General features: G+C 40.8%; 1 protein-coding gene across 1 annotated transcript in view; it reads right to left on the bottom strand.

Annotated features, from left to right (window-relative positions):
- Positions 1-301: 301 nt before the first annotated feature.
- Positions 302-14809, bottom strand: part of GSDMC (gasdermin C) — a 39066-nt gene continuing 24558 nt past the window's right edge. Inside the window, exons 6-14 of the mRNA XM_050800784.1 lie at positions 12745-12789; positions 4779-4901; positions 4188-4229; positions 3944-3973; positions 3622-3648; positions 2511-2650; positions 2072-2201; positions 1536-1609; positions 302-828 (exon numbers count right to left, since the gene is read on the bottom strand). Coding sequence (XP_050656741.1) covers positions 589-828; positions 1536-1609; positions 2072-2201; positions 2511-2650; positions 3622-3648; positions 3944-3973; positions 4188-4229; positions 4779-4901; positions 12745-12789 — 851 coding nt within the window. The 3' untranslated portion in view covers positions 302-588. The remainder of the gene's footprint in view (positions 829-1535; positions 1610-2071; positions 2202-2510; positions 2651-3621; positions 3649-3943; positions 3974-4187; positions 4230-4778; positions 4902-12744; positions 12790-14809) is intronic.

Here is a 14809-nt window from a genome sequence, read left to right as displayed (position 1 = left end):
AGCACAGAATGAGACAGATATATGACCAAGAAAATGTGATAAAATGTTAATAATGGAGGAATATGCACATACACACACACGTGGGGGCTAATATGAAACGTCAGAATCACAAAATGTTTCAAGAAAAAGAAAAAAAACCTCTTCTATATCCTTCACCCATATTCCCCAATTATTAATACTTTATCACATTTACTTGGTCATGTATCTATCATCAAGTCAACTTACTTTTTGTTGCATTTCAATATCAGTTACTGTTATCAGTACACTTCACCCAAAACAATTCAAAATGCACACTGTTAACTAGAGTCAGTATTTGTTTTTATTATTTTGAAGTAAAATTTATACATAGTGAAATGCTTACATCTTTAACATACTATTTGAGGAGTTTTGACAAATATATAAACTCTTGTCGATATATAGAGTATTCCACCACCCCAAAACATTTCCTAAAGTCTCTACCCATTACTGTCTCTACTCCACCTGGAAATGCAGAGAGGCACAGCCCTGTCTCTTGCACCCATAAGGACACTCACAGCATAGACTGGGCAAGGGCCAGTATCTCTGGACTGACTGCCCATCAGGGAGAGCTTAGGCCTCAGCCAGCTGCTGTAGCAATGAGAGAGTCCCATAGAGGGCAGACAGGGGTATCTTTGCTTCTAGATCCCAGGTTGACCTGGGGTTATCCAGCTCCATCCTCAGCCCACACTCCTCCAGCAGGCCATAGGTGATGGCCAAACCCTCACTCTGGAGTGGGGCAAGGAGCTCGGGTTTGAGAGTGAAGGGAATGCTCCAGGGGTATCTGAAGTTCGGCTCCAGGATGCTCCTTACCTAGAAGAAGGATGATCAGACTCTACAGACCAGCCTTTAAGATCAGGAAGAAAAGGCTTCTGCCCAGCGTCCAGGGGCCATGCAGGATAACAGAAGGAGCAAGAGCTTTGGGATCCAGAGGACCAGAAGTAACATGCTCGTCATATCCTATGATCCGCAGATCAAGTTATGGGAAATCAGGGAGCATTGGTTCCACATCTATGAAATGGTGAAAATAAAACTCTCCTCGTAGAATAGTGGTGTTTTTATTTCTAAATGTATATGCACATATGTAAGAATACAGTAAATGCATATAAAGGTACGTATTTATATGTACATATACTTGGAGAGAGAAAAACAGAGAAATTAGCAAATCATAACAGTGTAACTAGAGCAGAAGTAATTAGCAAATGGTAACAGTGTGAGTAGAGCAGGAATATTATATCCCCTTAGTCCTCAAAGTCCTGTGCTCCCATATGGCTATTTTAGACCATTGGGGAATGCTGCAGAGATTGCCATGGAAGCTAAGACCCTCCTGAGGGAGGCTCATACCCACTGGACCAGGTGTCCAGAAGGACACTGCAGCTAGGGATTTCCCAGTGGCCACCGTTGGATAAGGACTCCCCTCCCAGCATAAACCTGTATCATCTCTTTCCTCAGAATCTTTCTTCTTACCTCTGGTTCCCTCACCCTCTTCCCTGAACTTCTGGCCCCTGGGAAGTTCTCACCAGTTCCTGTTGCTGAAGCAGGATCCTCATCTCCACAGAACAGGCCAGCAAATCGTGTTGGATGTCATTCAGCACTGAGGGTGGAGGACATGTGGGGAAAGACAGTAGTGAAGAATCCAGATTTTTCCTCCCACCATAAAGCAGGAGACTCCCTGAGAGAATAACTCCAAAGTAGAGGAATAAAACCCATTAGACTTAAAGGTCAAGCTCCCTGCCCTGGGAAGCCCTTCAGAATGGTCTCCAGGATGCTAAATAAGAGGGACCAGAGGATGGGATTCAGGGGCTGAAGGCTGGAATCACCCACCTCCAGTGATCTGTGGATGAACATAAACTGGTGACTTCCTAGGCCTTAAACTCATTCTGTATCATATGGCAAGTTATCACAGTGAGCCCTCTGACCTTAGAGAGAGCTGTGATGTAAGGACGAAAGATCATGGCATTCAAAGGGTTTTGGACACATGGCATCTAACACAGCTTTTTGGGGGTCTGGGGACCAAACTTATGATTCTCCCATTCTTCCCTTTAATTAATCTTACCCATTATGGCTTCAAGGAGATAAAGAATGGGGTCCTTTGGGTTAAACCATGCACGGTTTGAATCCTGTTGAAGTTTCTTTAGGATGGCACCACCAGGGCCATCCAAATGACCTGAGCTGTCCAATTCCAGCTATAGAAGACGGGTATTATTGTTAATAAATAATACTAATAACAGTAACATTATATAATTTTCCTGTGTCTACTGGTGATAACCAAGGGGTAGGGGTGAGGGTTCTCTACCTCCTACCAGGGTTTCCAAGCAGCCTCAGTAGTGGGGGTGGCACTTTCTGGCCCATTGTGCCCGGTGCCAGAGTCCCGAGCCTTTCTCATTCCCCTGGCATCTTGCTTATTCTTCCTCCCCCCTGTAACTTGGGAGTCGTATCTCCTAACCAATCCCATTTACAGCTTACCAGACCTATGCAACTGTGGAGCCCCTCACCATGTCCATCAGGTCCTGTAGAGCCCCTCTGTCTCCGAGCATGGCCAGGATACTATAGAACACGACATCCTGAACATCCTTTGAGAGCTGAGCCAGTGTCTTTATTTTCTGGAAAACCTCCTCTTGTAGATGCTTGAAATCTGCTCTCAGGCATCATCAATGCCAACCAGAAAGTGGGGCAAGTATTTGATTAGAACATCCTTGAAATGATAGCCTGTTTGCATGAATATGAGCCAAACTCTTCCATCCCTTTCAGCTACTAACCAAAATTGTCTCTGCTAATGGCACACTTGAGCTCTGTGGATAGAGCTGTCATAGAAGCTAAAAAGATGGACAATCCAGCATTCTGAAAAGAGGAAATAGGATACTGGGAGCAGAGATTGAGCTTTTGAAAAGACATCATCACTAATGGAAGATAATGACAAAGTGGTCATTTCTAGGACATGTCAGGAATACTGTAAAATCTAGCACTGGGCTTTAGAGGCGAAAATCTTAGGTGCTCTGGAATCAGTTTCCATATTGGTTAAATGGGATGCTATGAGGATTAAAAGAGTTTATGTAGGCCAAGCATGGTTGCTCACACTGTAATTCCAGCTCTTTGGGAGGCTGAGATGGGGGGATTGCTTGAGGCCAGGAGTTCAAGACCAGCCTGGCCAACATAGTGAGACCCCATCTCAAAAAGCAAGAGAGAGACAGAGTTTATGTATGTAAGGCACTTGGCACATATAGGCTGCCCTTATTATCAGGCAACTTTGCCAGTATCCTCAAAGTCTATGAAGAATTAACCATGGGGTGGATGTTGGGGGCCCTCTGTTTCTCCCAGGAGGCATCAGGCGCCCTCAGGGTGATCTGCTTGGGATGACAGATCACTGGATTGGAAGCTCCAATGAGGCAAGAATTTATGTCTGTTTGGTTCACAGCCATAACTTTCAAGTTCAGAATAATGCTTGTTGTCCAATAAGTCCTCAATAAAAGTTTGTTTGTCTCATGAGCAAAGTGTAAATTTGGAAGTGGATCTAGATTTCTGACTTGCATGGAAACCACCAATTTAGGTGCTCAGATTTGCAGCTCCCACCTAGAAGCCCCAGGTTTCCCCTTAATAAATACTTACTTTGCCAGAAGGGTTCCTCTATTCTTCCTAGAAGGAGAATCAAGTCATCATCTCACTTCCTCATCCCCCCAAATTTGCTTTTCAGATGTTTTGGAGGGTTCTGCTCTCCTACCACCTCCTCCCTCTCACTTAACTTCTTCCTGCCCCCATCACCATTCATCCCTCCATGTTCTCAGCCTTTCTGGACCCTTTCCATTCCATATGACCAAGGGCCAGTCCCTAGGGCAGTGGTGGCAAAGGCAAGGCAGGAGCAATCTGCCCTACTTACCCCATGTGTGCAGGATGGGATCCCCACCACCACCTCCAGCAAACTCACACTCACCTACTGGGAGAATGCAAACTTGTTCGTATTCTAAAAAGAGAAATGAAATTCCTCACCAAAGAGGCTCAAAGACTGGATTTCTCCAGTCTTCTGCCTTTCTTTCCCTGAACCCCTCTTCTCTATCTGTTCCAGCCCTTTTCCCAAGGGGCCAGACTCCAAGACCTTGGGTAATAGCACCAAAGGCAATCAGGTGAGTTTTTGTTGTGCAGATTGTCCTGGGAGGGGAGGGCCATATTCCACTCACTTGGCAAATGCCCTCTCAAAAATTTCGGTTTCAGAAATAGCTCTGGAAAGAGAAAGAAAAATGTTTACTCACCAAACGTTAGTCTACCCCTACTTTTCCTCTTCTACTTCTTTCCCTCTTGGTCTCACCTCTAACTCCTCTATCCTCCCCTTATTTCCCACATGTACCATCAGTTCAGTTGAAAAACTTCCCTAGAGAGATGGATCCCCAGGCAGCCTCTCTCCCCAACAGACTCACACCATTCCCAATGTTCAAAGGAGAAAGCCTGGTTTCCCTGTGGCCCCAGGGGACAGTGGCTCAGTCAGAGGAAGGGGTCAATTGCAGGAAATGGAGGAGCCTGATTGGGGGAAAGTTCTCTGTGGGTCTGTGTGGGCTGAGCCCAAGCAGGTCTCTTGTGGGAATTCAAAGGGGGTCAGGGATCAGCAGTGCCTCAGTTCTAGGCAAAAAAAACTGCCAGAGGAGGATGAGCGAGATGGTGCAATAGAAGCCTACCTGGTTCATACACCCCACACAAACACCAAATTTTAACAACTGTCTGCACAAAGAAAAGCACGATCATAGAAGCAAAAATCAGGTGAGTAATCACAGTACCTGGTTTTAACTTCATATCTTTGGGCGAGGCATTGAAGAGGGTTGGAGAGATACTATGAAATGATGGTAGCCACTCCTCACTCCTCGCAGCACAGGAGACTAGCCTCTGGGAAATTTTGTACTCTTGGGAGAGAGGGAGAGCACAGTGACTGGGTGAAAAACTTTACATTGAACTCAGTACTGCCTTGTCATAGCAGAGAGCAGAGCCAGGCTGGGCTCAATCAGTGCCAGTGCACAAAGGGAAAATTTGGATAAGACCCAGTCAAAGGGGAATTGCCCATTCCTTCTTTCAGAACTCAAGTTTCTTGGCAAGCCTCACAAATGCCAGCCAGAGTGCTCTGGAGTCCTAGGTAAACTTAAAGGTCAGTCTAGGACAGAAGGACTGCAATATTTAGGCAATTTCTAATGCTGAGCTGGGCTCAGAGCCAGAGGACTAGAGTGACATGTGACCTAAAGAGATACCAGCTGGGGTGACTAAAAAAAGGTGCTTGTGCTACCCCACTCCCAACCTCAGGCAGTGCAGCTCACAGCAATGAAAGTGTTTCATTCCCTTTGTTTAAGTGGAAGAGAGTGAAGAGTAGAGAGGATTCTGTCCCGCATCTGGGATGCCATCTCAGCCACAGTAGGATAGGAGACTAGGTAGAGTTGTGAGGCCCCCGTTCCAAGCCCTAGCTCCTGGACAACATCTCTAGACACCCCTGGGTGAAAAGGGAACCTACTGCCTTGAAAGGGAAGAACACAGTCCTGGCAGAATTCATCATCTGCTTAATAAAGAACCACTGGGCCCTAAATAACCAGCAGCAGTACCCAGGTGGTATGTAGTGGGCCTTGGGCTCTGAGATGTACTGACCAAAGTTGTGACCCAGCATATTCCCAACTGTGGTGGCTATGGTGAAAGACTCCTTCTATTTGAGAAAAGCAGAGGGAAAAGTCAAGAGGAGGCTTTGCCTTGCATCTTAGGTACCAGTTCAGCCACAGTGGTGTAGTGCACCAAGCAGGCTCTTGGGGCCCTCAAGATCAGGTCTAGGGTCTTCAACAGCATTTCTGGACCTGCCCTGGGCCAGAGGAGAGCCCATTTCCCTAAAGGGTGAGACCCAGGCCAGACAGCATTTACCACGAGCTGACTGTTGAGCTCCTGGGCTGTCAGCAAACATATGCAGTGGCCTGGCAGAACCCCTCATGGGCCAGTGGTAATGGTGACCACAGAGAGAGCTTCTCTACCTGTGAAAAGGGGAGGGAAGAGTGGGAAAAACTTTGTCTTGTGATTTGAGTGACAGCTTAGCAGTAGTAGAGTAGAACATAAGGTAAATTTATAAGATTTTTTACTTCAATCCCTAGCTCCCAAACAGCATCTCTGCACTTACCCAGGTCCTGGGAAAACTCAGTGCTCTGAAGGAAGTGAAAAAACCTCACTGGTTTTGTCACCTGCTGATTGTAGAGCCCTAGGGCCTTGAGTGAACACAGGTGGCAGCCAAGTAGTGGTTACAGCAGGCCTTTGGTGAGACCCAGTTCTGTGCTGGCTTCAGGTCTAACCCAGTGCAGTACCAGTGGTGGTGGCCACAGGGGTGCTTGCATCACCACACTCCCAATTCCAGGTGGCTCAGCAGAGAGAAAGAGAGACCCCATTTGTTTGGGGGAAAGTAAGGGGAAAAAGCAAGAGTCTCTGCCTGGAATTCCAGGTAATTTTTCTGGATCTTACGCAAGACCACCAAAGCAGAACTTCTATGAGCCTAAAACAACCACAGAGATATTAAACAGGAAGTCCAAGTCCCTTTGAATACCTGGAAAGCCTTCTCAAGGACAGGCACAAACAAGCCCAGACTGAGAAGACTACAATAAATACCTAACTTGTCAATGCCTAGATACCAAAAAACACCTACAAGAATCAGGATTATCCAGGAAAACATGACCTCACCAATGAACTAAACAAGGCACCAGGGACAAATCCTGGGGAAAAAAAGAGACATGTGACTTTTCAGATAAAGAATTCAGAATAGTATTTTGAAGAAACTCAAAGAAATTCAAGATAGTATGAGAAGGAATTCAGAATTCTATCAGGTACATTTAAAAAAGAAATTGAAATAATTAAAAAGAATTAAGCAGAAATTCTGGAGTTGAAAAATGCAATTGACATACTGAAGAATGCAAGAGAGTCACTTAATAATAGACTTGACCAAGCATAAGGAAGTATTAGTGAGCTTGAAGACAGCCTATTTGAAAATATACAGTCAGAGGAACCAAAAGAAAAAAGAATAAAAAGCAATGAAGCACACACATATGATCTAGAAAATAGCCTCAGAAAAATCTGAAAGTTGTTGACTTTAAAGAGGACATAGAGAAAGAGATAGGGTAAGAAAGTTTATCCAAAGGAATAACATTAAATAATTTCCCAAACCTATAGAAAGATATCAACATTCAAGTACAAGTAAGTTATAGAACACCATGCAGATTTAACCCAAAGCAGACTACCTCAAGGCGTCTCATAGTCAAAGTCTCAAAGATCAAGGATAAAGAAAGGATCCTAAAGCAGCAAGGAAAAAGAAACAAATAACATACAATGAAGCTGCAATATGTCTGGCAGCAGACTTTTCACTGGAAACTGTACAGGCCAGGAGAGAATGGCATGACATTTAAATTGCTGAAGAAAAAAAACTTTTATCGTAGAATAGTGTAACTGGCAAAAATATCCTCCAAGGATGAAGAGAAATAAAGACATCTCCAGACAAACAAAAGCTGAGTAATTTCATCAACACCAGACCTGTCTTATAAGAAATGTTAAAGGGAGTTCTTCAGTCTGAAAGAAAAGGACATTAATCAGCAAGAAGAAATCATCTAAAGATACAAAACTCACTGGTAATAGAAAGCACATGGAAAAACATAAACATTATAACACTATAATCGTGGCATGTAATACTCAAGCAGAAAGACTAAATGATGAATGAATCAAAAATAACAACTACAACAACTTTTCAAGACATAGTACAATAAGACATAAAGACAAACAACAAAAAGTTAGAAAGTGAGAAGGTAAAGTGTAAAATTTTTATTTTATTAGGTTTCTTTTTGCTTACTAGTTAATTTGCTTATGTAATCAATGTTAAGTTCTCATCAGTTTAAAATAATGGGTTATGAGACAGTATTTGCAACTCTGACAGTAACCCCAAATCAAAAATCTTACAATGGGTACACAAAACATAAAGCAGAAAATAAAACACCACCAGAGAAAATCACCTTCCCTAAAAGGAAGGCCAAAAAGAAGAAAAGAAGGCCACAAAACAAACAGAAAACAAATAACAAAATGGCAGGAGTAAATCCCTATTTATCAACAATAGCATTAATTGTAAATGGGCTAAACTCATCAATCAAAAGATGAAGAGTGGCTAAAAGGATTAAAAAAAAAAAAAAAAAACAAGATTCCATGATCTGTTGCCTACAAGAAACACACTTCACCTATAAAGATACACATAGACTGAAAATAAAGGGATGGAAAAAGATATTCCATGCTAAAGGAAACCAAAAAAAAAGGCAGAAATAGCTATACTTATGTCAAACAAAATAGATTTCAAGACAAAAACTGTAAGAAGAGACAAAAAAGGTCATTATATAAAGATAAGGGGGTCAATCTAGCAACAGGATATAATGATAGTAAATATATATGCGCTTAACACTGGAGTAACCAGATATATAAAGCAAATATTATTAGAGTTAAAGAGAGAGATATTATTAGAGCTAAAGAGAGAGAGAGCTAAAGAGAGATTCTTAGAGCTAAAGAGACAGTAATAAGTGAAGACCTCAACACCCTACTTTCAGCACTGAACAGATCTCCCAGAAAGAAACTCAAGAAAGAAACATGAGACTTATTCTGCACTATAGAACAAATAGACCTAATAGATACTTACAGAAAATTTCATCTACAGGCTGCAGAATACACATTTTTTCTCCTCACCATATGGATAATTCTCAATGATACACCATGTTAGGTGATAAAACAAGTGTTAAAACATTCCAAAATATTGAAATAATATCAACCATCTTCTCTGACCACAATGGAATAAAACTAGAAATCAACAATAAGAGGAATTTTGGAAACTATACAAATACATGGAAGTTAAACAATATGCTCCTGAATGACCAGTGGGTCAAGGAAAACATTAATAAGGAAATTGAAACATTTCTTGAAACAAATGAGACTGGAAACACATCATACGAAAAGCTGTGGGACAAAGCAAAGCAGTACAAAGAGGCATATTTCTAGCTATAACTGGACAAATCAAAAAAGAAGAAAAATTTCATTAAAAACTACCTAATGATGCATCTTAAAGAACTAGAAAACAAGATCAAACCAAACCCAAAATTAGAAAAAAAGAAATAATAAAGATCAGAGTAGAAATAAATGAAATTAAAGTGAAGAAAACAATACAAAAGATCAATGAAACAAAAAGATCAATGAAACAAAAAGTTGGTTTTTTGAAAAGATATACAAAAATTGACAAAACTTTAGCCAGACCAATAAAAAAAATGGAGAGAACGCAAATAAATAAAATCAGAGATGAGAAAGGAACACTACAACTGATACAGCAGAAATTTAAAGGATCATTAGTGGCTACTATGAGCAACCATATGCAAATAAATTAGAAAATCTAGAGAAAAAGGATACATTCCTAGACATATAAAACCTACCAAGATTAAACCATGAACAAATTAAAAACCTGAACAGATCAGTACTGAGTAATGAGATTGAAGCTGTAATAAAAAGTCTCCCAGTAAAGAAAAGCCCAGGACCTGATGGATTCACTGCTGAATTCTACCAAACATTTAAAACGAAATATGAATACTAGTCTGACTCAAACTGTTCCAAAAAATAGAAGAGAAAATACTTCAAAACTCATTCTATGAGGCCAGTATTACCCAGATACCAAAACTAAACGAAGACGCATCAAAAAAAAGAAAAAGAAAAAAACCCTATAGGCAATATCTCTGATGAATATTGACGCAAAAAGTTTCAACAAAATACTAGCAAACTGAATTCAATGAAACATTAACAAGGTCATTTACAGCCAGGTGTCATGGCTCACACCTGTAATCCCAGCATTTTGGGAGGCCAATGTGGGCAGATTACTTGAGCTCAGGAGTTTGAGACCAGCCTGGGCAACATGGTGAGACCATGTCTCTACAAAAAATACAAAAATTAGCCAGGCATGGTGACACAGGCCTGTAGCCCTAGTTACTTGGGGGCTGAGGTGGGAGGATCATTTGAGCATGTGAGGCAGACGTTGCAGCGAGCCATGTTCATGTCACCACACTGCAGCCTGAGCAACAAAGTAAAACCCTGTCTCAAAAAAAAAGAAAAGATTCATCATGAGCAAGTAAGATTTATCCCAGGGATGCAAAGATGGTTCAACATATGCAAGTAAATCAATGTGATACATTATATCAACAGAATGAAGTACAAAAACCATATGACCATTTCGATTGATGCTAAAAAGCTATTTCACAAAGTTTAACATCCCTTCATGATAAAAAACCCTTTAAAAACCAGGTATAGAAGAAAGATACCTCAACATGATAAAATCCATATATGACAGAGCCACAGCTAGTTTCATACTGAGTGGGGAAAAACTGAAAGCCTTTCCTCTTAGATCTGGAACATGACAAGGAAGTCCACATTCATTATTGCTATTTAGCATAGTGCTGGAAATCTTAGCTGGAGCAATCAAACAAGAGAAAGAACTAAAGGGCATCCAAATTGGAAAGGAAGAAGTCAAATCATCCTTGTTTGCAGATGATATGATCTTATATTTAGTGGAGCCTAAAGGCTCCACTAAAAAAACTATTAGAACTATTAGAACTCCACTAAAAAAACTATTAGAACTAAAAAACTATTAGAACTATTAGAACTAAAACTATTAGAACTGTATTCCTCAGTAAAGTTGAGGAATACAAAATCAACATACAAAAATCAGTAGCATTTCTATATGCCAACAGTAAACACTCTAAAAAAGAAATTTAAAAATTAATCTCATTGACAACAGGGATAAAATTAAACACCTAGGATTTAACTTAACCAAAGAAGTGAAAAGTCTCTACAATAAAAACTATAAAACACTGATGAAAGAAATTGAAGAAGACACGAAAAAAGTGAAAAGATATTCCATGTTCATGGATTGGGAGAATTACTATTGTTAAAATGTCCATACTCCCCAGAGCAATCTATAGATTCAATGCAATCCCTATCAAAACACCAATGACATTCTTCACAGTAAGAAAAAAAAAATTCTAAAATTCATATGGAACCACAAAAGACCCAGAATAGCCAAAGCTATCCTCAGCAAAAAGAACAAAACCAGAAGAATCACATTACTGGCTTCAAATTAAACTGCAGAGCTATAGTAACCAAAACAACATGGTACTGCCATAAAAGCAGACACAAAACCAATGGAACAAAATAGAGAACTTAAAAACAAATCTATGTACCTACAGTGAACTCATCTTTGACAAAGGTGCCAAGAACATACAATGGAGAAAGGACAGTCTTTTCAATAAATGTTGCTGGGAAAACTGGATATCCATATCCAGGAGAATGAAACTAGACCCCTATCTCTTACCATACACAAAAATCAAATCAAAATCATTTAAAGATTTAAATATAAGGCCTTAAACTATGAAACTACTAAAATAAAACATTAAGGAAACTCTTCAGGACAATGGTCTGGGCAAAGATTTCTTGAATAAATAACCCACAAGCACTGGCAACAAAAGCAAAAGTAGACAAATGGGATCACATCAAGTTAAAAAGCTTCTTCACAGCAAAGGAAACAATTAACAAAGTGAAGACACAACCCGCAGAATCGGAGAAAATATTCGCAAACTACCCATCAGAGAAGGGATTAATAACCAGAATATTTAAGAAGCTCAAATGACTCCATATAACTAAATCTAATAATCTGATTGAAAATGGGCAAAAGATGTGAGTAGACATTTCTCAAAAGAAGACATACAAATAGCAAACAGACATATGAAAATGTGCTTACATCATTGATCATCTGAGAAATGCAAATCAAAACTACAATGAAATATCATCTCAGCCCTGTTAAAACGGTTTATATCCAAAAGACAGGCAATAACACATGCTGGGGAGGATGCAGAGAAAAGGAGACTCTCATATGCTGTTGACAGGAATGTAAATTAGTACAACCACTTTGGAGAACAGTTTGGACCTTCCTCAATAAACAAAAACTAGAGTTACCATATGATCCGGCAATCTCACTGCTGGGTATATACACCAAAAGGCAGGCAATCAGTATACCAAAGAGAGATTTAAGAACAAACAAACCATGTTTGTTGCAACACTGTTCATAATAGTCAAGATTTGGAAACAAACTAAATGTCCATCAACAGATGAATGTATAAAGAAAATATCATCCATATACACAATGGTATACTATTCACCCATAAAATAAAGAATGAGATCCTATTATTTGCAAAAACATGAATGAAACTGGAGGTCATTATGTTAAGTGAAATAAGTCAGGAATAGAAAGACAAACATCTTATGTTTTCACTTACTTGTGGGATGTAAAAGTCAAAACAGTCAAACACATAGAGATAGAAGGATGCTACCTGAGACTGGGAAGGGTGGTGGGGGGCCTGGGGGAGAGGTAAGGATGGTTAATGGGCACTTTTAAAAAGCTAGAAAGAATGAATAATACCTAGCATTTGATAGCACAACAGGGTGACTACAGTCAAAATAATTTAATTGTACATTTTTTAAAAACTAAAACAGTATAACTGGATTGCTTATAACATGAAGGATAAATGCCTCAGGAGATGAATACTCCATTTTCCATGATGTGATTATTACACATTGCATGCCTGTATCAAAATATCTTGTGTACCTTATAAATATATATACCTCCTGTGTACTCACAAAAATAAAAAAATAAAAAGACCAGGCTTTGGAACTCACCATCTTGAAAGGTTCTCTGTTCATCATCATCTGAGATGAGAATGGCTGAATGGAAAGAACTTCCATTAGGAGAGTTGAGGTTATTCCTGCCTGAGTCTTTCCCACAGCCCCAACCTGGACCAGGGAACCCCTTGTATCAAAACCACTGGGACGCCTGTTAAATCTGACCCCTGGCCTCACTCTGTGCCTTCTGAATCACTTTGAAGGGTGCCATAGAATCTGTATTTAAATAAGCAATTTAGGTAATCATTTTGCCATCCAACATTTGGAAATTACCTTGATAGAGTAAAGGAATTCAGCTCCCTTTGACCTTCACTAGGTAGGATTGCTTCCTGCTGCCCTTTTCTTACTGACCTGCCTTACTTACCACTCTCAATCTGGCATCTTCTTGGATGATTTCACATTCCATGTAGAGAAATATGCTGAAGTCTGAAACTCACCTAACACTAAAGTGTAAGTGTTCAACAGGGGAAAGAGCCTATGAAGAAGACAAAAAGGTTGTATAAGGGTTGAAAAGTGTGAACTGAATGAAGTTAGAGGAAAAGCTAACCTCACAGCAGTGACTGCAAGTCGTGTTCTGACTACTAGCGGGGAAAGTGGCACTCCTCTATGTCAGACGTCTCATCTGTAAAATGGAAATGAGATCTTCTCTCCCTAGCTGATGCAAGGAATGGAGATACATGTCCAGCAATGTAACTGACATCAATTCATCTTCACCCTCTCCAGTTCATCAGGATCTTTCCCCTAGCCTGAGAACAGGCTTAAGTCTTCACCATCTCGTAAACTCCCTTTCCAAAGCTAAGTATCCTCCTTTAGTTATCTCCTCCTCCCACCTATTGTCTCCTCACAGCCAACTTCCTTCAAGAACCATCTACACACTGGTTCCTCACTTCCCCTCTTTGCATTCACACTTCAACTACTGTAGTTTATTCTCCAATGAATCTACCTGGCTTCAGTCACCAATGAATACTGACTTGATTCTATCTGGATACTACCACATCATGTTTTGTGGGGTCTTCTTTTACCTGACCACATCATTCTTTGTTTGTTGTTGATGATGATGATATTTTGAACCTACAGCTCCTTTTCTTTTCCTTCTGTTAAAATCATCTTATCATTCACCATGACCTTTGGTAGTGCCACCATCTCATGGTGCCCTTCACAGGAGTCTCTGACCTCTCCCGAGAGTGGGAATCCCATTCTCACCCCTTCTCCTCATTAGAGAGTTGCTTTGGATATGGTCAGTCTTTCCAGAAGCCAGAGTCTACTAACTGAAAGATTGGAGAGAGTTCAGCCTCATTCTGTCTATGGCCACTGGTGGGAGGTAACTGACATCAGGACATTCCCTTGACCATGTTGCAGTGAGGATACTATAGGCAGTAGAGTGTGAGAGTGAGTGTGTGAGAATGAGGAGCTGAGCTCGATCTGTATTTGAATGAGCTCTAGCTGGGACTCAGCATTTGGGAAGGGAGAGAACAAGGACTCTGAGAGCCGGTTGTGTTCCCAGCACTCACCATCACACCCAGGTATGCAACTGACACAGATGCTTCTGCCCACATGGAGTCAAAACCCAAAGTGTGTGTGGTCAGGAACTGTGCATTTTGAGGCTGATGAAGGAGGGAAAGATGTAGATAAAATTCAGGCTTATGTTCTTAGGGCATTGTGTGTGCAGTTTTGTTTGTGATTGTGATGTTGTTACCTCATAGGACCTTAATATGGGATTATGGGTAAGCTTGGGTAATTCTCTGTGACTGAAGAGTTGCTGAGGGTACTTAAGTGAATAAGGATGGTTAGGAGTAGGGTTGGAATTTGCCCAGTGCTAACAACACTCCAAGATGAACAAGTTGGATTATTTTGCATGTATGAGGCTGTCTCTGTATCTCCCAGTAGCAGCATTTCAGCCAGGCCATGCTTGGAGGTACCTCTGTGTGGTAAGATGGGTGTGTGCCCTGGACAGTAAGAAATGTGCATGCTTCTCCTTGGATAGGCAGAGCAAAGATTGCATATTATGGCTATTTTCCTCTCGCTTCTCTCTCTCAGGAGAAGCAGACACCCCCCTCCACCG

The sequence above is a fragment of the Macaca thibetana genome, chromosome 8 (genome assembly GCF_024542745.1).
Source record: "Macaca thibetana thibetana isolate TM-01 chromosome 8, ASM2454274v1, whole genome shotgun sequence".
In the NCBI taxonomy this organism is placed as follows: Eukaryota; Metazoa; Chordata; class Mammalia; order Primates; family Cercopithecidae; genus Macaca; species Macaca thibetana.
The sequence above is the reverse complement of the archived record's forward strand: the minus strand, read 5'-3'. Positions and strand labels throughout refer to the sequence as shown.